General features: G+C 37.4%; 1 protein-coding gene across 1 annotated transcript in view; it reads right to left on the reverse strand.

Annotated features, from left to right (window-relative positions):
* CWF19L2 (CWF19 like cell cycle control factor 2) overlaps positions 1-22,924 on the reverse strand; it is a 76,401-nt gene that overhangs the window by 40,937 nt on the left and 12,540 nt on the right. The window contains exons 2-9 of the mRNA XM_067466551.1: positions 19,711-19,821; positions 15,885-15,998; positions 12,474-12,593; positions 11,221-11,308; positions 9,053-9,168; positions 7,060-7,727; positions 4,616-4,712; positions 4,166-4,252 (exon numbers count right to left, since the gene is read on the reverse strand). Coding sequence (XP_067322652.1) covers positions 4,166-4,252; positions 4,616-4,712; positions 7,060-7,727; positions 9,053-9,168; positions 11,221-11,308; positions 12,474-12,593; positions 15,885-15,998; positions 19,711-19,821 — 1,401 coding nt within the window. The remainder of the gene's footprint in view (positions 1-4,165; positions 4,253-4,615; positions 4,713-7,059; positions 7,728-9,052; positions 9,169-11,220; positions 11,309-12,473; positions 12,594-15,884; positions 15,999-19,710; positions 19,822-22,924) is intronic.

Genomic DNA, 22,924 nt, shown 5'->3' on the forward strand with positions numbered 1-22,924 from the left:
CATGGTATTCCCTGTAGTAACCTACGGATGTGAGAGCTGGACCATAGGGAAGGCTGGGTTTTAGGACTGCTGATTAATCACCAGCAGCAATAGATCACACCTATTGAAAGGTTGGCAGTTTGAAGCCCGGGTCGAGGTGAGCACTCGACCTTCAGCTCAACTCAGCTCACTGTCCACCTAAGCGTTTTGAAAACAGCTGTGAGTAGAGAAACTAGGCACCACTTAAGTGGGGAGGTATTGTACGGCACCATAAAAAGGAAATAACAGAAAATGTCGGCGATCAAAGAAAGGAGGAAGGTTGTGATCAAGGGCTCTTTGTCATAGAGGATTGAGTGACAGCACCCCCCTGTAGCTGGAATTAAGCATAACCTCCAGAATGCCGAAGTTGGGGAAAATGCCGGCATATACCTCTAACTGTTGTCTGTCCTATCTGTTTAAACACACTGAATGTTTGCCATGTATGTGTTCTGTAATCTGCCCTGAGTCCTCTTTGGGGTGAAAAGGACGGAATATAAATGCTGTAAATAAATAAATAAATGATATCCTCTTCCTTTCTTTTGATCCATAACCATTATTTTACAAAAGTACTGTCAATGGCACAAAAAAACTATACATCCTCTTATGAATATATTCCAAAATTACTATTAACTGCATTCTACCTTTTTATTTCCAAATACACACTTCTCTATTTAAACAAATATGCATGCATGAGTGCCTATGAATATTATCTCAATGACTCCTATTTAACTTTCACAGAAATGCTTTCTTTTGGGGCTTTCATTCAATCAATTTACTTCTTACAGCTTATACATAATTATTAAAGAATGCTATGAAAATGATCACACTAGAATCAAGAGATTTGATTTGATATTTTGACCCTGATACAGAAATGAAAGATGAGACTCTTAAAATTATCACTACTGAATTAAATAATTAAATTCTAAAAATAACTACAAAAGAATGGTGAATTCAAAGATATAGTTGGGTTAATCTGTTTCAGCATAAAATGATATTAAGGAATACTATAGTACCTTTCAAACTAATTCAGAAGGAACACTCTGGCATACACTTTTGAGGATACCAGTTCATTTCACAGCTACTTCTCATATGATGTTTCAACACATAGCAAAAAGCCCCAGGAGAAGAGATCTGTGTAGGCTTTGTCTAGTCAATGAAATATATTACTAGTACTACTATTTATTGGTTTATTCGATTTTATATGTCACTTTTCTCCCAATTAGGGACTTAAAATGACAACTGCACAGACATACTGTATACATCTCTTAACTAATTCACCTGAATGCTATGTGGATTTGTCAAGATATACCATATATATTACTGTCTCTCCCCTTATACATATCCAAGGTTTTATGAATTCCCAATGTTATTTCCTTATAATGGGACCAGGATAAGGAAGATTTTCACCAAGACAGTTTGATAGTGACACAAACATATCCATATTGCCTTCAAATGACATGTCCCATGAATGGCATCGCCTACACCTGATATTTTATTTCAGTGTATATTTTAATGCTAACTTCACTGAGTCACAGCACAAAAGATCTACTTCCATGAGAGCAAAATGAATCTTTTTTTACCTGAAAACCCAGAGCTAGCAATACAGCAATTAGGGTGATTTATGGTTCCTAGTCTACCCGAAGTTTAGGTGTTATGCAGACACATTGGATACCGATATAATTAGGAGGCACGAACACAGGGAACCAATAAAGGTGTCCTAGATTGCCAATTATTTTTCCTACTAGCTTGGCGTTACTTGCTTCTAAAGAATCTTGTTATTGACTTCCTGATTTTACCCATGGCCATATATTTATTTCAGTTGTGTCTCATTCTTTATGCTGAATCTTTGGAGACACAGGACTTGTATCAAATTTGACAAAGAACAGCACATCCCTGAGCACCTTATCAATAAATGAAATGTTAATTAAAAATCTACCGTAAAACTACCTGCAGTTTTTCTTCGCAAATTGCAGTTCACATTTTTGGCAAGTTTTGAATAACCAATGTGTTTGCACTTATGAAGAGTAGATTAGTAGAAAAAAATTAAATATAAGTTATTAAATACAATGAACCAAATTAACAGATGCAGAGTCATTTCTCCACAGCCCCATATGCATAGAGAGCATAGAAGCAATACAAATAAAACAAATAATACCCACTCCCAAACACAATAGGTAAGCAACCATGCCCTATTTCAATGTACAGGCTTGCTTCAGTTAACAAAATCTCTGACAAAGAAGTTTTTTTTTACAGAGTCTTTCTATGCCCTCCTAATCCCCTTCTTCTTCCTTGTCCTCTGTCTAGCTGTATGGTTCCCAACCTGTGGTCCGCAGCCCACCAGTGGACCGTAAGAACTAAAATGTGGTCCACAGCCTCATCATTATCACACCATGTTGCAACGGCCCATGGACCACAACCCCTTTCTCGTGGCCATGTGCTCATGGCAAGGACGTGAGAGAAAGCTGTTAGGACAATTTCTTCAGTCTCGTGCTCTGCTTTTAGTATTCTTTTTAACCTCAGCCCCCCCTTCTTTTTTATTATTCAAGTGTCAACAAAATCCATGGATAAGAACACAGACCAACCAAAAATATTTTTCTTGGTCTCTTTGTTTTTAGGCCTGTTCCTGGGGTTATTTGGGGTGCTGATTCAGAAAATTGCATTGGATAGACCACATCAGCTCTAGATATTATTAAATATGGTTTTATGTGGGCAAGCAGATGGTGACTTCTGGATGGCATATGTTCTGCATCAGAAACTAGAGCTGATGTGGTATATTCAGTGCAATTTTCTGAATCAGCACCCCAAATAACCAAACTGAATCTAAAGTTGACCAAAAACTGATTCATAACCTTTTTTGGTACTAATGTTGGAGAGTGGCCCCTGGTCAAGTGGTCCCTGGTAAAAAAAAAAAAAAGATTGGGAATCACTGGTCTAGCTACACATTTTTAGCAGTACTTTATTGGGATGGTGGAGAAGGGAGGTGAAAAAACAAATACTTTTAATGTCGGATTACAGCAATATGTCTACAGTAAAGTATGCAATAAAACGTTTACCCTAGTAATAACAGGACTCTGATCCATCTGTGCCTGCCTGCCTGCCTACACGAGGCAACAGTGGCTGTCTCCAGAATTCCTCATGGACTACAGGCAGTCTCCGAGTTGCAAACATCCAACGTACATATGACTCATAGTTACAAATGGGGCGAGATAGCAGAACATGAGAGAAATCTACCTCTAGGAAGGGAAATCACTCCTGAAAGAGTTATCATGGGGAAAAGGTGTCTCAACCGAACCTTCAGCACCAATCTTTGTTTCCCCAACAAGCCTTTTTTTTTTTCAAAATCCAATCTCACCAGGACAGAAAGTGAGGTGAAATCTTCTGAACAGGGTCACAGACAACGAACAAACACCACAGGGGTTTGTTTTGCTGCGCTAGCCAAAGCTGGAGTTCCATCTCAAACACATAACTGTTCCAACTTACAAAAAAATTCAACTTAAAAACAAATCTCCAGAATCTATGTTGTTTGTAACTTGGGGACTGTCTGTATACTGGATACCAAAACAGAGAGAAGGGGGGGAAACAAATAAGCCTGCCTCAACACTACCATCATTGTATTAAAGAAGCTTAGAGCTATGTATTTGGTTACTAACATGGAAATCATAAAAAGAAGTGGACACTAATGAAAGAAAACAAATAATTGGTCTTTCAATCATTCATAATGTTTTTCTTTATGTTTAATTTGATATACGCACATTGTTGGTTTTGTATGCAAAGTCTGCTCAAGCATGTTGAACTGCTCTCTCACTCTTTTTGTAGCATAGAAATTGCTCTTTAACCATTACATATTATTTTTGCCCATGTTACCTTATTTACTGTTGAAGAAATGATGTCCAGGAACAAATCTATTATGTTAACTGAGATATATCTGTATCTATTCTGCTGAACCAAATCCTTAAGGAAAACAAATTTTAAAGCTCCCTTTCACATGCTAATATTTTAGTACATAACACAAGTCCCAATTATTTTGTAGACAGCATCTGTTAAATAACTATTTTTAATAAAGGCTCATTTCTAGGTGCCATATATTTGTCATTGTTACTTTTGTTTCAGCATTCAAAATAAATACAGGATAATGCTGCTTCCTTACCTCCCTCTCTTTAGCTCGTATTCGTGCTCCATTGTTTTTCATGTTACGTGCATTGTCAAGCTGAGCCTGAAGTTTTGCAGCTAAATCCTTGGAAGAGAACACATGTTGCTGGATTTAATTGTATTGTCTTTTAAACAAGAGCAAACACATCTTGTCTTAAAATAAATATGTTTTACTTTTAAAATAGCACTCTACAAAAATATAGTCAATTTATCCGATAAACAAAGATTTACACAGGAATAACCAAATATCCTCATGTCAGCTGTTTGTGTGCCAAAGAAACATCAATTCAAAATATTCAAGAAAATTCTAATGTGGTTTTTAAAGCAACTAGAAATATATTTTAGTAGGCGGGTTTAATTATCTAAGGGCTTCAGATCTTCCAGATACTATGAACAATGATTTCTCTTTGGAATAACAGTTAAGTTATATAGTAATTATACCACATACCTTGTTTCCCATTAATTCTGCTTTTACAATTCTAGCTCCCAGTTTGTTCATGTCTTCATCACTAAGAATATGTGAATTCTCATCCTCTGAAAAAGGCCTGATTAAAATACACAAAAATTAGTCCGAATGCAGAACATGGAAATGTAGTTCACTGTCCTAACTTGAAAAATGGGAAATACTTGTACTTAGAAGAGAAAAACCTAGGGAAAACCCACTATAATATTACAGGGGAAGTTCTCAGTGGTTTACAAGCAACCTATTCTCAGTGGTTTACAAGCAACCTAGACTGCACTGCAGTTTTGGTGAAAAAAAGAAAATTTCCCAATTAACTCTTCAAAGGAGGCTACTTTAAGCTCAGAAGTAGACCTGTTGCTGCTTTGGATTTCCTTTTCAAATAGCTCCCATACTTGTTAGAAGTAGTCAACATTTCTTTTTATACCTTCTGTCAAGCTGATTTTTGGTGGGAGAAGCAGGAGAGGAGCAATACAGAATTTCACAAACTTGAAACTATTCCAAAGAAAAAGATCTGGGCTAACAAAGATTGCCAAAAATATTTGCCTGTCACCCTCATTATAAAAAGATAGGGCACTTTGTTCAATATTATGAACACAAAAAGTGAATAACCACTTTTGCTTGAGTCAAACATTCACCTTTTTTGGCTAAATTATATTGCCAAAATTGAGGTGTGAATTAGATTCAATGGTGCATTAGAATAGTGCACATAAACCCACTTGCATGAAAAGGCCTAAAGGCACTCAGAAACCTGGAGGCCATACAGGGAGGACATACATGGAGTCCTGGGACTGGGGGGGGGGGGCAAGATGCTATTCCTGGCGTCAATGAGAGCCTCTTAAGCACAGATCCTGCCTCCTGGGTGGCCCTTGAGGTCTCTCACCTGCCTGCTCCCCTCCCCCAGGCTCAGTCCCATGTGGTTCCCAGCTGGTGTCATTCACAAGGCCTTCAAACCCCTTCCCCCTTGGTTTTCCAGGCCTTGTGAATGAAGTTAACTGGGAACCACACAAGGCTGGCAAATTTGCTGCCTGGCTCCCGGACATGCTATGCCTATGCTGTTTGGTGCATTACATTCAAGGGCAAATACATTTTTTGTAATGTGCATCTTCAAAATTCAGGTGTGCATTACATTCTGTGGTGCTTTATGCTTGAGCAAATATGGTACATGACATGGATTTGGTGAACATGTCTTTGGCTGCTCTAAGATACTACAGGGATAGCATTAAGGATTGTTTTGAAAATGTTGTCCCTCATCAAACTGAACAATTATTTAGATTCCAGGGGAAATCTGGCTTTACATAAAATAGAAAATTGTCTCAACTGCTGTATAAAACCATAAAAAATCCACCATAGTGGTTTGTATTTATGACAGTGGTTATCTTTCAACTCTGCTAGAACCAGATCCTTGAGCTACAAGTTATCAATAAAAGGTGTTTACAAAAAAGGATGCTTTAGCTCGAGACCCTTCTTGCAATACAGGGTTAGCCTCAATGACCTAAGAGACTCCTTCCAACTCTGTGATTCTATGACTCTATTTCATAGTGAACTTTGTACAACACCATTTTGGAAAGCTTCCCAAGGACAAATCCAAGCTTTCTGAACAATGACAGGAGATTTAGCAATTCTTCTCAAATCCTGTACTCATAACTCTCATTCCCATAAGGACTGCACCACAAGGGGAATGCAAACATTACTTGTAGGGGGGGGGGGGAATTGGGTGAATCTACCCATCAATTCCGCTTTGTCAAAGTGTGCTTGACAAAGAAGCACAGAAGTCTTTCAGCCTTCCAAAGCATTTCAGGTAAGTGCATCAGCAATGCATTTATTCACTCTGAAGAATCAGAAATGCTTCAATCCGCATCCCTTCTCTTTGGCAATTTTTAAAGCCCTCTTATTTAATCAGTGTACAGCCATACTTCATTGCCTTTTCATTTGAAAAACCAAGCATCTTGTCTGCATACTAATACAAATACAGGAAATGAAAGGAAGTTCTGTTAGATGTATTAGATGTATACGTGAGAAACCTTTTAGTTGATTATGTTTTATAGTCATTGCTTTTTTTCAAAGAAAAGGGAATAGATATAAACAGGATCCACTGGTATTATACAGTACATTTTCATTTTGTGTTAAAAGTACTAATTTAGTCTCATTTTTATCAATAGCAATCTTCAAGGATATCTAAAAAGTAGTAGTGAAAGCAAGACGAGGAAAGTATTGAAACAGGTTGTCCCCAAAACAGAATCACAATGCTTGAAATGTGATGGCCTTGGTTAGCAGTAATTCTATGATGCCTCTCTTCTACTTTTGACCCATTATTAGATACATTTTAACTTTTTCATAAAGCAGAAAGTTGATTTTAAAAAATTACATTCCTCAGAAGGTATGCATTAAGTTTATACATAGAAACCCAAGAAAACAAAATTCTTTATTACCCTGAATATGATGATTTGCTGTCTAACACCTCCTTTTTCCCCAAAGTGTCCTCTTGTGTTTCTTCTTGTTTGTCTCTTGGATCGTTCTCCTCCTCACTCATAACAGTATTCTCATTTCTAGATGTTTTTTCATCTACAGTTGCCTTTCCAATTTGTTCCTTTGGTTGTGCTTTACGCCATCTTGGAATAGCCTCATCGTCATCGCCAGGTTTTCTGAAACCATAACCCATAGAACCAGGAGTAACAAATTGGGATGAAGGACGCAGTGGCTTGCTTTTTTGGTTGTTATCATCATCAGGTTTCAAGAACATAGCTTTTAATGGTTTCAAAAAGGGGCTCTCATAATTTTTCATATTAGAATCCTTTGCAGTTCTATAAGAAAAGTCTTTTAGTGCAGATTCCTTATTACTCTGTCTTGGTTCTCTGTCTTCTGTTAGTTTGTCTCTTCTGGAACTTCTCTCTCTTGGCGAATAATCATCATTATATCTTTCCTTAGAATGTTCTTTATATGAATGCCTTTCTGCACTGCTTTCTTCTTGCTTGTCTCTTGCATCTTTCTGCCTCATACTACATTCTGTTCTTGAATAAGAACTTTTTTTCCAGCCTTTTTCTTTTTGGGCTGCAGAAGCCTCCGCTTCTTCCAATCTTGAATGAAATAGCTCCACAGACTATCAGAAAAGGAAAAGCATGGGACTTCAGTGTGAAGAAAGCAATTGAGAACATAGTCACAACTATTAATTGTTAAATGAACGGCAAATGAAATGAAAAGGTTACAAGTTCTACAAGTTTGATAAAACATCATCACAAATTCTTGCTGTTTATTAAATTTTTGACTGCTGTTCTTCCAGTGAGCTCATCATTCCACTCTCTCCAGCAATCTTCAAATGGTCCTGTGAAGATCAGACAAAAAGTATGCCCCAGACCCACCTAGTCAACTCCTTAACTAATGGAAGATTTAAATCCAAAATCCCTAGTCAAGGCTACATAGATATTATGCCACACTGACTTTCTGGTGACTCTTTCATATGTATTCCAGTCTAATGCATGTTCACGCAGAATTTAGCTGTAAATCGCCTAGAGCATTCTCGGATGGAGGGCGATTAATAAATTATTAAATGATGATGATGATGATGAAGAAGAAGAAGAAGTCACCGTATGGTTGAGAAAGGCGGGCTATAAATGTCGTAAATAAATAAATAAGTCCCATTAAGACAAAGTCTTCCAAAGTGAACCCTGTAAGATTTCACCTTAAGAGAATACTCGATCAACATTTGCCATATGACAAGTCTCCACTGAAGCAAAGCGAGTATTGCATTTCAAAGCAATGTATTGATGATACATAAAATGGCATTGGTCAAAATTCATTTTCTGATTTAGGTACACTATTCTGCATCTTATTTCTTTTCATCTTGTTTGCCATGTTGATAGTCACCATTTATGTCAATTCACTTTTCAAGGGGAGCTGCAGTGGCACAATGGGTTAAACCCTTGTGCCGGCTGAACTGCTGAGTGAAGGTCAGTGGTTCAAATCTATGAGACAGGGTGAGCTCCCATCTGTCAGCTCCAGCTTCCCATGCGGGGACATGAGAGAAGCCTCCAATAGGCATCCCCTGGGCAACATCTCTGCAAATGGCCAATTCTCTTACACCAGAAGCAACTTGCAGTTTCTCAAATCGCTTCTGACACAATAAAGCAAAGAAACTTTTCATGGATTTTTTTCAGAGGCTAAAATACAGATGGATTTTCTCCCTACTCTCTACCTCCCCTAAGTAGTTGAATTATGTGACTGCCATTTTATGACAGGATTATATTACTGCATACATTGGGATTTTGATCATTAACCAAACATTTTCCAGTATAACTGTACACATAACAAAATAATCCAAGTATATACTTGCTGCATTTATACACACAAATAAATGTATGGGAAGAAATACTTTCCCATTGTACAAATATTTTTACAAGGGATATATATTTCCCTTTCAATACCTACCCCATATCTTTCAGCTACAATTTCATCCAAATCCCGTTGTTCTCTCTCAGATTGTTCTTTCATTCTCTGGTAAGATTTTCTCAGCCAACCCAACCCACCATCTTCTACTCCTGCCACTACGGAAATAAAGCAATGATATTCAGTTGTTGCACAGTGTAAATTAATACTGTAACTTGATAATTTACTGCATATGCTTCGCAACACACACCTAACATATGTTTGTCCGGAGAGAAATAGGTTTAACGTGCCAATGTGAGCTCATGTTCTTAGCGTTATCTGGAAACACAGCCCACGTCTCTTTACTTAAAAGAAATCAATACTTGTCCTATCTTGAAAGTTTTCATGCCAATCACATTCTGTGAAGAGGCTTCAAAAGAAGGCTTAAACCAATGAATCCTCAAAAGAAACTGGCTACTCAGTTTCTTCTTGAGAAATATTGCTTCACACTATGTATCACATCATATTACATTCACTTTGTAGGAAGATGGCAATTTCAAGTACTATGAAAAGCTACAATTAAAACTACAACCTATAGAGAAGGTGGGGAGAGAAACATATGTGATGACATCACAACAAAAATTAGGTTTATCTTAGGCCCCTTCCACACAGCTGTATAAAATCCACATTGAACTGGATTACATGGCAATGTGGACTCACACTCCAGTTCAAACCATATACTGTGGATTATTCTGGGTTATATGGCTGTGTGAAAGGGCCCTTCAGTTCAAAGAGTTGGGCAGGGAAGAACCCACAGCCACTATTTTTGGCTATTTTGCCATATTAAATATAACCTCTACTTCTAACCTCAAACGTTATCAGGATGTTTATTCTGATGGTAAAATTCGGATTTGTCCTTCTTAGATATTTTAAAATGGCAGAGGAGAAATTCTACCAACTTTTCATAACAACCTATAGCACCATACGCAGAACAGGATATATAATTTCACAAATGGGATATGATATGCTGAAAGAATTGTTTTTGTTTGTTCAAACAATAAATAGAAGCATCAATACTCTATACCAAATATCATAAAATGTCAATACTCTATACCAAATATTATAAAATTTCAAAGATCCCATCCGAGGAGGCCTAGATTGATAAATTACTACACATTGCAGAGATAGCCAAGTCAAATCGGATACAAAAGGAAAACACAAATGAACAGTCTACACAAGACTGGAACGCATTTACATTCTATTTGATACTAAGGCTCCATGAACAGTGCAAATTTAAACTACATTTTATGAGCAGTGTAGATTCATATAATGCAGACTGAGCTGCATTTAACTGGATTGTATGGCTCTACACTGACATATAATCCAGTTCAGTGTAGTTAATCGGCATTCTGAAACTGCATTATATGGCAGTGTAGATAAGGCCTAAGAGAAAGGAAGATGATGTCAACAGGTATTGAATAGTAATTGGCTACTGATTAAAGAGATGGTATTAAAAGGAAAGTATTTTTTTCTCACTTAAATTTAAAAGGGTAGAAATCAAGAATGAATACACAAATGTAAAATGTGTCACTCTTTTTTTCATTATGTTTACATATATCTTGCTGTACTTTGTAGTGTTAAATGTACTCCATATTTTCAGTTATGTTTGTGTTTATGTATTCAATTTAATTCAAATATATATTTACTAAATATATTAAATCAACAAATAGACTAAATAACCCCAAAGGGGAAAAGCCTGAACCAAAAGGCACTACATAAATAATATTCCTCACCACTTGCATCCTTAATGCATACACTTCATTTCAAATGGGATTCACAGAGTTCATCAGCTGAATATTTTAAAGATGCAATTTGTGTAATGGAATGAAAGAGACCAAATGAGATGACAACCATTCATCATATCCTGGTACAATCAGATCCTTTCTTAATTAGTTCACAGTTTAGAACTCCATTGTATAAACTGAAGGTCAAACTATTGAAGATTCAACAGGAAGGAAGGAAGGAGAAAGTTAAAAGTATTCAGCAAATCTATGTGCCAGTTTTGCTATAGAGCTCAAACAAGAACTTGCACACAAATATTATGTTTTCCTTGAATACTTATGAAGGGTTACAGGGAAGGAAAAAATACTAGATCTTACTGAAAAGGCCAAAAAAAGAAAGAGATGGAATTACACTGTAACTTTGCAATTTATATAGAAGGGTGGTGTTACCTTTTGTTGATGATGTTACTTCTTGTGGTGGTAAGCCTGTGCCTCCATCTTTCCAATATGGGTTGAGCTCTCTTTCAGCAAGCAGAGACTATTTAAACAGCAGCAAAGATCAATCAAAGCATGATTGATGCCCCCCTCCATGCCCCACTAAGTTCATTTTAGTCTTTTCAATACGCATGGTTGACAAGTTTTTTAAAATATCCAATTTTCTAACTGAATGAAAGAATAAGATTCATCCCTTTTTGATCTGCATTGTGCTAATAAGAAATACATTTAATTCTGATAACAGGTAAATTAATGCTTGGCTTCCTTCATCTAACTCAAAATAAAAAATACAGAAAGCTTTCCCATTTATTTCTTTCATCCCATAAATCTGACAAATAATGTATTTTAGGCATCAACAATGGGATGTTTTATTAATAGGATAAGCAAATAATTAGTTCTGTCTTTGCGAATCATTTTGTGTTTAAAGAAAATCAGTGGCTGCCTCTCAAAGTTGCCTAACAAAAACTTCAAACCATCAAGAATACTCTCTGGATAAATGACAGTGGTGAAGTTTGTACACCATATGAAGCTCAGACACATGTCAGATCCAAAAGGGGCTCCTACCACCATTTTAAGGAGGTCCAACTAGATTTTTAGAACTTAGAACAAGAGCACCACTGATATTACCTGGAAAGCCCAATTCAGTGATTCACTGATTATGACAGAAAGCCCTGCAAGAATTAGCAGCTCAAATCCTTCCCTCGTTTGCTATTATGAGAATAGCAAAAGACCAGAGCCTCTCATTTAAGAGAGACATTATCAAGACTTCAAGTCATTTTCAGAGCCTGAGCGATGTCACAGAACTCACTACTGGTCTGGTAGACTTTATAGAACAACTTGCTTATTTGAAAGAATCCATAATTCTGAAAAGTGTGCATACATATTTTCTTGCACATACTGTTTTCACATTGTCACTCTTTTGCATCTCCTCCAACTTTACTCACACCTTAGACTTTATATCATTTTTTCATCACTACTTAAAACACTTTGCATAGCTTCAGTCAGTCCCCAAGATATACCCTCTGGCCCCCAAAGAAAACAATCTGCCAAGACATTGCATGGTATAACACAATAGAATTCAGTACTAATTGACAAGACATTTGATTCAAAATGAAGGGCAGCTTATTGAAGAAATCTAATTTTCAGGCAATCAGCAAATACAACTAGCTTATAACATGAGTGGTGTGTATGTCATTGCTCTAACCCACCTGTTCATGTGCTTGGGCTTTCTGTTGTTCCAATAATTTTTCCATCTGCTTTTCAGCCTTCAGCGACGCTGAAGACAATGTTTTGACAGACATAAAATCTAAGGTCATCCACTCATCCCTCTGCAAAAAAGAAAGAAAAGGGGGAAAGAAAACTATCTTGCCACATCAAAACAAATGTACCTTTGGGAAAAATAAAAATAGTCAGCAAGACAGATCTTTAGGAGTAATATCAAACTTTAAACTTTGTTGAAAAATGAAATGGCATGGAAGATGTCATTAATAATAATAATAATAATAACAACAACAACAACAATAACAACAACAACAATTTTATTTCTTATCCACCTCTCCTTGTGGCTTGAGGTGGGTTACAGAGTAATTAAAACACATTTTTTTAAAATTTTATAAGTACATATTAAATGTATTTCTATAAAAGGTACATATTAAAACATATTTCTATAAAACACATATTAAAATACACAGAGAAGAGATTAAAATACAGGATACGAGTTTAAAATCCATGTTTAAAACTGGATAAATAGGTCTTTCGGAAGAGATAGGACTTTAGATGGTTTTAAAATTCTGACAGCTCATTTAAGCTGTTGGAACTCTTCCGGCAGATCGTTCCACAGTCTTGGGGCCTCTGGATGACGATCGCCAGTTGGGTTCAGGCTGGAGTAGTCACCCCCCTGAATTTGTAAATCGGTTTTTCCGTCTCTCTGTATGTTTTCACACATACATTTTAAATGTTATTATCTTATGTATTTATAAGTGAGCATAGTGGTCCATATCTGGTCTCAGGGAATTATAATTGCATACATATTTATATCAAGTTTGAGAACATGAGTGTTTCATTTCTACACTAGGATCTTACATTTTTAAAATCATTTGTTCTGGACAATTTAAATAACTCAAAACTCAAGAGTGCTGAAAAATTGATGCTCCTCTTTGCACATAGCTTCAGTCTTTGCTATGTCCAATTTGGCAATAGCATCCTCCATCATGGAGCACAGGTGCACAGCACAGCTCTTGTGACGTCCAGTTACTCAGACTGTGCCCAGACATCAGATGGACCATTAAGTGGCTCTAATTAGTCTACATATTTATTTTTGCCTGCACTTGGAAGCCCTAAATCATATTACCATGTCAACAAACAGGTTGAAGGCCTTTTATAAAAAAAAACATCAAGGGGAAAAAATGAAACCAAATGAATGCCACTAACTATACAAGAGAATCTGCTATACAAGATTAATAAGGCAATATTTTCCTGACTTAAAAATAGATAGTAAACAACAGATGCATATTTTATGTTCAGTGAAGAACCTAAGAACATTTTCACACAAGACTTCATCATCTTTACTACAGATGAGCATGCTTTATCTGAAAATTCCAAATATACAATCCAGAATTGTCCAAATATGTAGATGAATTTAAGCTACTTATTATGGGTGCCTGAAATAATGAAATCTTTGCTTTCTTATGGTTCAGTACACACACCTTTTTTCATGCAAAAAAATATTTAAAATACTGTTTACAAAATTACCTTTAGACTGTGTGTATAAGGCGTATACGAAACATAAACAATTTGTGTTTATACATGGCTCCATTTCCAAGATATCTCAAGTATGTAGATGCAAATATAAGATTCCAAAATCCAAAAAAATTACATTCCAAAACATGCCTGGTCCCAAGCATTCTGGATAAGAAATATTCAACCTAAGCCTCTTTTCATTGCTATAATTAATCTTCAAATAACCACAATAGTAATCAATAAGAAATACTATATAAAAAGCACCATCAAAAAATGTGCTGGAATTCATTCAACACAAATAAATAGCACCTGCTGAAAAACCATATTTAAAACATCCATCTGAAAGACTACAGAAGCTGCCCCTCTCCAAACTATAGTTTCATCATCAAATTTGCTAAAATCACAAAAAATCAGAGTGATTTTTGTGAAAGCAAGATTTTTATGCTTAATGAAAACCATGCATAAACACTGTAATTTGTCATATGATAGAAATGATTTTTTCCTGCTTTTACAGAGGTGATATTTTACGGATTATTATGAACTCAAAAGCATTCCCAGGAAATGGAAGAGACAATTTCCTCACTAAAAATGTTAACTGGTACCTATATTAGTGTTGTTCTGGAACCAGGTAAAGTTCATCCTATTTTCTCTTTTAATACCAGAAACTTTTAAGCAACTGTATTGATTCTGTTATAATTACTACAGTTGTTTTCATATTGTATTGATGGTTTAAATCAGGGATAGAATTAGTGTTTCTCAGGGGGAAAAAATGTCTTCTGAAGGATCCCATGACTGAAAACGTTTGGGAACTGCTACTTTAGAGGTTGGCCCTGACTATTATAAACATAACCAAAAACTTTTAATTTGCTCCAATAAAATATTGGATTCATTCCTAATGTGATAGATAAAAAATTTCATTTCATATTTATACTTAAAGTAAGTTTTGAAATTAGGCTTTATGTTCGACAGTTGAATAAGTAAATCCAGTGCAGTATCCCGCCTACTCCTATGTTTGTGGTATAAGCATAAGCTGAAAAGGCTGGTTAACATTGATAGGTGGATGCAGAGGGGAGCAGAACTTGGATAGCCTTTCTGGCTACTGACGAGTATATTTCTATCAGTCCTACCCAAAAGTCATTCAATGACACAGTTCAAATGCTGTTTTTAAAGCGAAGAAGCACACTAAATTTCAGCAAGATCTTCACACTCTGGCATAGACAACATGTGAGGTTTGCTATAAGTTTTCTGGGTTGTATGGCCACGTTCCAGAAGAATTCTCTCCTGACATTTCACCCACATCTATGGCAGGCATCCTCAAAGCTTGTGAGGTCTGTTGGAAACTAGGAAACTGAGGTTTATATACCTGTGGAATGTCCAGGGTGGAAGAAAGAACGCTTCCTTGCTTGAGGCAAGTGTGAATGATGCAAATGGCCACCTTGATTAGTATTCAATGGCCTTGCAGCTTAAAAGCCTGGCTGGTTGCTGCCTGGGGGAATCCTTTGTTGGGAGGTGTTAGCTGGCCCTGATTGATGTGAGGTTTATTTCAGTTGTCAAATGGATTTTACATCCATCAATGGCCCTGCTAGTGTTTTGGAAGTACCTCTCATACAGTTTTATTTTTATATTCATTTAAAATTGGGTTTTCAAGTTTTTTCGCAGAAACCCTATGATGCTTTTGAAGAATCCTAGGGTTCTGCAGTACACAGTTTGGAAACTGCTGCTATGGGATAATGAAAGTTACTGATTTGGCACTTACTTTGACTCTGTGTCAAACTGACAAGAAGAAATTACTCTATGGAATAACTAACTACAGATAGTACTGGATTGCCTACTAGATTATCTATGAGCTCCCTTCCAGCTCTCTCATTCCAGGTACTTACCTGAACTGCCACAGGATTTTCTGCATTGTCTGATTGTTCCTTTTTCACCTTCCATGTCTTTTCTGTTTTCGAAGACTCTGGTACAGCAGCCTCCACCCACTCCTCTGAAGAATCCTAAGAGCATGCGTGTCAAATCATGAAATGGGTCTTAAATAACTGGAAAGGCCTTAGAAGTCTACCTAACAATTCAAGTGTCATTTTAATGCCTTACCGTCCCTATCCATGCCAACAAAAATAGTTAGATACTGTCAAAGGGTTGCTTTTATCAGGCAGGGATGGGGAGCATAAGGGTGACACTTTAGACATTTCAGAAAAAATAATATTTGCGTTTGAACCTCTTTAGAAGGATCTACAGTCAGACTAAAATATGAATCAGGCAGAACTCTATCAAAAAGTCATTTTCCTCACAGGACATATGGGAACCAACCTGTTCATTTGAAACAACCTTATTATCTAATTGGGACTATAGAGAACAATTAAATATTGAAATACACTGTAAAGGTTTGAACACACACACAGTGTCTTCTTCTACTAAAGTTGCTCCTTTAAAAGAGATTTAATAATAATAATAATCATCATCATCATCATCTTTATTTTTGTACCCGGCCTCCATCTCCCCAAAGAGACTCGGGGCACCTCATATGGGAACAAGTCCAAACAACATAGTTAAAAGATAACACATTAAATACACAACAACAGCATAAAACAATATAAAACAACATTATAACAAAATATAAAAGCAAACATCAAACCAACCAAAGAAGAAAAATAATCAGTTTCAGGTCACAACAGGGCGGACTGGTGCAAAAACAACTGTCAGGATAGGGCTGGTGGATAAAGTGCATAGATCATATGGGAGCAGTAGAGATAGAGGGCAATGTGAAATGGAGCATTATAGCTTTAGATACGGAACAATAGTAAGGTGCGAGGACAAATTTTTGGGTCTTAACTGGGACCAGCAATCTAGCGAATTGTCTTGTCAAAAGCACAGCAGAACATCCCCGTCTTTAGATCTTTGCGGAAGATGGACAGGGTGGGTGCTAGCCTAATCTCCCTGGGGATGGAGTTCTAGAGCCGGGGGGTCACCACCGAGAAGGCCTTTTCTCTCATCCCCACCTGAGATTCAAACGGTACCTGAGATAAAGCCAAGATTCAATCGTTGCTAACCATACGGCTTTATTGTTGCACTGAGGTATATAAAATCTCATACTGGGGATTACTAGGGGCCCTTCCTCACAGCCATATAACCCAGAATATCAAGGCAGAAAATCCCACAATATCTAATTTGAACTGGGTTATCTGAATCCACACTGCCATATATTCAAAGCAGAAAATGTGGGATTTTATTCAGCTGTATGAAATGGGCCTACGACAAAAAGCAACAATAATAATAATGCATCATACTTTCCTTCTTTTTTTGTAATGGTGTGGAAGAAAAAGCAATATGATATACAGAAAAGAAACATAATCAAGCTGCAGGCAACTATATTGGCAGACAACTTTTGCTTTGTTATGGAAATAACTCACTGAAATATGAACAATCAAACGAAAGACTCCAATTTTTACAGAGAGAGTTATAATTTCCATAACCCCAGGCAGCTGGACTGATTGAACCTTGTGGGAGCTGTTGTCTCCAGGCATCCTAGCAACTAGATATAAGAATCTGCATTACTTTAACTAGAAACACAAAGAAAATAACTTGCAGCTCATGGCCCATATTACTACATGGCAATAATAATAATAATAATAATAATAATAATAATAATGGAGCCCCCGGTGGCACAGTGGGTTAAACGCTTGTGCTGGCAGGACTGAAGACCGACAGGTTGCAGGTTCGAATCCAAGGAGAGGTGGATGAGCTCCCTCTATCAACTCCAGCTCCTCATGCGGGGACATGAGAGAAGCCTCCCACAAGGATGATAAAACATCAAATCATCTGGGCGTCCCCTGGGCAACGTCCTTGCAGATGGCCAATTCTCTCACACCAGAAGTGACTTGCAGTTTCTCAAGTCACTCCTGACACAACAAAATAATAATAATAATAAGAAGAAGAAGAAGAAGAACAACAACAACAACAACAACAACACCTATATACTTATACCCCACCTCCGTCTTCCCGAAGGGATTCGGGGCGGCTTACATTATGTCCCCTAGGAACAACTGATAGCACCAATCACGGTTTATGCTGTGGTACTACATGACTCTAATACTGCTTGGTGCCCCCTAGAAATGGTTGGGAACATCAATCACAACCAGTCAAAGACCATCACTAGAAACATCCCATTGAAAGAGATAAATATTAACTTGCTTGAATATTATGATGACCAACAGCAATTTGTGTTTGGTGTACCACAAAATGTTGAAGACAGGCAAAGCAGAAAGAAACTGATTCTATTCAAAATTCTCTCTCCACTGGTTCAAAAAGCACTCACAAACACATAGAAATGGTGCCACTTGCCAAGGAGTAAAGGTGAAGTCAGCTGTCTGAACAATCTAGGCCCACCACCATTGCTGTTTAAAAATCATTACTGTGGTAAGAGACAAAGCTCCCTGCATAATGCTCCACCCGTGAATCTCAGAATGACTCTAGTCACTTCCAGGAGAGAGTAACCTACATATCCTCTCCCCTACTTTCTGCCTGCTTTCCCAATCTGTTAGACCTAATCCCCCCCCCCCCCCAAATTTACTTTCAATTTTCAGATAGAATGTTCACAGCCCCTGCCACCAGGCCGAAGGGTTTTAGATTCCTTACTAGAATTGTGGCCAAATATTAACAAGTCATCTTGTGGCATGGAAAGGATTGTTATTTGATACACCTACTAAACAGATAGTGCTACTTTAACTTGGCAACTGAAGTCTGAAAAAAGATCAGTAAAAGTAATGTATTTTTATAGTCAACGGGATGAGTGGTCCCTGTTGACTTTTCTTTGTTTCCTGCTGTGGTATATAAACATTGATAGTCCATATTCCAGAGGCCTCTTCTAGAGGGTGCACTCCAACTCATGTGGAAATTGAGTGACAACAATTTGATGATCTGGGTAGGATGAGTTGCTTAAGGGCTCAAATCTACCTCCTGTTATAAGGGGATGCCAGATCCAATTAACTAAACAACTGGAATGTTTATGAACACAGACCAATTGTTGCATCATATGTCTTACTTAAAGCAGTCAATGGAATCCCCTGCAATACAGGGCTCATACTGTAGTAACAAACAAGGGATTGTACCACACCCACCCTCTTCTTTTTAATTGAGACTTTCTAAATTTATTGGCTATAGGAGTAGCCGAGAGAAGGAAGACAGGCCTATATAATGAAGACTATCTACTGTATGTACTCATGTACAAATCTAGACAACTTAGTCAAAAAATCAACCCAAAAACATGGGAAAACTTATGCATGAATCAATGTAAGTACTGTATATTCTAGGCCAGTTTATTATCTGGAATTATATTATTAAATAGACTTTGATGTTTGTTCTCAAACAGGGGACATGGACTGCAAAAGGAGAAAAGTGCTTTTAAAAACCAAAAATTAAATATGACAGCAATTGGAACATCAGCGCTCTGTTTTTGATTGAAGAGTGAAGTTTGAGTGTTCAACTATGACTCTGAAGACCACGGTTCAGCCATGGAAACCCACTTGGACAAGTCACTCTCAGCCTCAGAGGAAGGCAAGGGTAAATGTTCTCTGAACAAATTTTGCCAAGAAAACTTCTGAGGGTTGCCGTAAGCCAGAAATGCCTTGAATACACACAACAACAGAAGTGATACTGTGAATTAATAATAGTCCATCACTAGTTTTCATTCGTTAATCCTACAAACATTACTTTTCTTAAGTCTTCTAAACGATCATTCACATCAGAGAGCATCCATGTATCTTCCCCCCGAAGTCGTTTCAATTCTTCCTTTCGCTCTTTTTTTTCATAATCAGCTTTTGCCTACAATGAAAAAACCCAGAAAGGTAGTTATAATAAATACTGATAGAGTACAAAACATGTACTAATTTACCATGGCACTCGCATTTAGCTGTCCATCCTATTTCTGAAGATGTTGAGAGAAGGAGACCCCACCACCTCTCTAGGCAATTGGTTGCAGTGCCAAAACACTCTTACTTTCTAATATTCAACCAAAATATAACCTCCCATAACTTAAAACCGTTATAACTGGCTTAATATCATGCGAAAGCAGAAATTAGACCTGCCCCTTCCTCTCTACAGATGTCCTTGAGGTATTTAAAGAGTGTAATCATGTCATCCCTTTCCTGGTCTTTTCTTCACCAAGCTGAAGATGCTCATCTTCTTCAACTTTGTCTCATATGTTAGGTTCTCCTTGCTTATAATCCTTGCTGCCCTTCTCCTAACCCGCTCCAACCTGTTTAAATCCTTTTTAAAATGAGGTGCCCAGAATTGAATACAATACTCCAGAGGAGGTCTGACCTATGATGAATATAATGAATTATTATTTCCTTCAAGTTGGTAACTTTGCTTCTATTAATTCATGCAAAAACAGCATTTGCCTTCAAAGCTAAGAACAAAGCACAAGTTCTAATAGAACATGACCTTTAGGTTTTCAGTAGAACTATGAAGAGATCCAGGACAAAACTGAAACTATTTTGTCATAATGAACATCTAGTCAAAAGGTAGCTTGGGATACTAACCACATAATAACGCCAATTATCTTTCAGTGAACAGGCCCTTGGTATCTATCGAGGTTTGGTTACAGGATGCCATTCTCAATGTCAAATTCCCATTATATACATCAACATAGTAGAATGGTTCACTTTTGGGATTTATTTTAATATTTTCAAACTGTAGATGGCTGAGTCTATAGATACAGAATCCATGGATAAAAAGGGCTAACTATTAATTAATCAGAAACAGTTAAATGTAATTTCTGAATCTAGATTTCACTCCTGAAACTAAAAGTCACCTTTTGGGACCAATATAACAAAAAGAACAAGCAGTAAGTTAAACTATTAAAGGGGGGCAGGGGGAGAGAGAGAAAGGAGAAAGTACATTCTATTGTAGGTGGCTACAACATTAGAAATAACTGTCTGGACAAAACAAGCCATTAGACACCTCCTTAATTAAGATGCATCACTTCTCTTCTTGTCTTCAATGACATTTTCCTATAAGTAACAAGAGTCCGCAACAGAATTTCTGCACTATTTCTATCTCCTCAAAGACACGCATTACAGTTCCTTCCTCTCTAAACATTCCATTATCCTCAAATTTAGATCTCTCACTTCCAACACCCCACTGATTATTTTGTTGTCACTCAAAGTCACACAGAAGTAACCTCTTGTTCCATTTGCCTAATGCAATCTCACACAGCTCACTGACACCAATCTTTCTCTCCCATTCTGTATTTTTATAATTAAATCCCCAGCTAGTTGCAAGTTTCTTTCCTGTGCAATAAAGCCAAACCTAATTGCTACACATATCTTAACTCTCACCAAGTGCACACATTTTATTTTGAGCCAGAGCTCATTAGCACGGCCCAATATCACAGAAATGCCCAGCAATTTTCCTTTTGCCCTTTCAGATTAATTTCTTCCCTCCAGTAATTTCACCTCATGTCATGAGCAGAGGCTGCATTTAACTTCTATTGTTGCAAGCACATTAGAAAGTCTAATGCTTCGAAGTACCTAACAGAGAGACATTTCCATTTCCCTTTTTCACACACATCCACCTTCACACACACCAGCCACTGTGAACAGGAACTTCTGGGAATAACACTTGAAGCTATGTTTGTGGAATGGCCCTTAAAATTACTGAACACTCCCTGCAATAATATATCAGCACTAGAAAAAAAAAACATATTTTGAATCCATCAAAGAGGTCAATCTGACTGTCTTCATCACACCATTTTGTGAATCTCACTATATTTAAGAACTACTAGAGAATGTGGTAGCCTCTCAGTTCCAAGTGTTCCCAAAATGAGATAGATTATCTAATCCCATTTTGGACTGGCTTCAAACCAGGTTATGGGAAAATTCAATTGACATCAGCCTTGGTGGATGATCTATGGTACAAAATGGACAGAGGGGATCGGTCTCTGTTGTTCTGACATGATGTTCTTCTGAGCTGATTTGCAAAGATGGAACTCCAACAGTGGCTCTATCTTTTCTGGAAGCGTTTAAAACACGGAAGGTAGTTCAATGGGATTCCTGCTGAAAACTTTGGCTATTGGCCTGTGAGTTCTCAATGGGTTTTCCCCAACCCACCCCCCCTTACTATTTAATGTATAAATTACACCACTAGGAGAAATTGTCTGAGAACAGGCATCGCCAGTATGTTGTTAGGATCCAGTTATATCTCTCCTTTCTATCGGATTCCAAGGAAGTGGTTTCCATTCAAAACCAATGTCTAGATGATGGCAAACAAATACAACCTTAAATCAGACCATGGCGGATCAGGAAATAGGGAAGAACCTCGTGTCAGATTTGGTTGTGCTCTTCCTGAAGACAGAGGTTCAAGTTTTTATGTACTACTGGATTCAGCCTTGAACTAGGTTTTATGTGGTAACTATTACTTGGAACCCCCGGTGGCACAATGGGTTAAACCCTTGTGTCGGTCAGCTGTTTAAATCCAGGGAGAACGGGTTTAGCTCCTTCTGTCAGCTCCAGCTCCACATGCAGGGACATGGGGAGCTGGAGCCTCCCACAAAGATGGCAAAACATCAAACATCCAGGCATCCCCTGGGCGATGTCTTTGCAGATGTCCCATTCTCTCACACCAGAAGTGACTTGCAATTTAAGTTACTCCTGACATGGAAAAAAAACCTATGACTTAATTTGTACAGCTAAGCAGTGACCAGCCGCATTATGTCTAATTTGGCCACAGTAGTACATGAGTTGGTTGTATTAAATTTGGAGCTGATATGCAAGACTGCTCAGAAGATTATTAATTGGGTCTGACTGCAGGAAACAAGCAATTCCTTTGCAAACAGTTTCCTTCCAGCTTGCCCATTTCTAAGCATGGTCCAAAGTGCTGGTTATATAAGCTCAAGTCCAGACTATATGAAGGACTGCAACCTTCT

Source organism: Anolis sagrei, chromosome 3 (genome assembly GCF_037176765.1).
Source record: "Anolis sagrei isolate rAnoSag1 chromosome 3, rAnoSag1.mat, whole genome shotgun sequence".
Lineage (NCBI taxonomy): Eukaryota > Metazoa > Chordata > Lepidosauria > Squamata > Dactyloidae > Anolis > Anolis sagrei.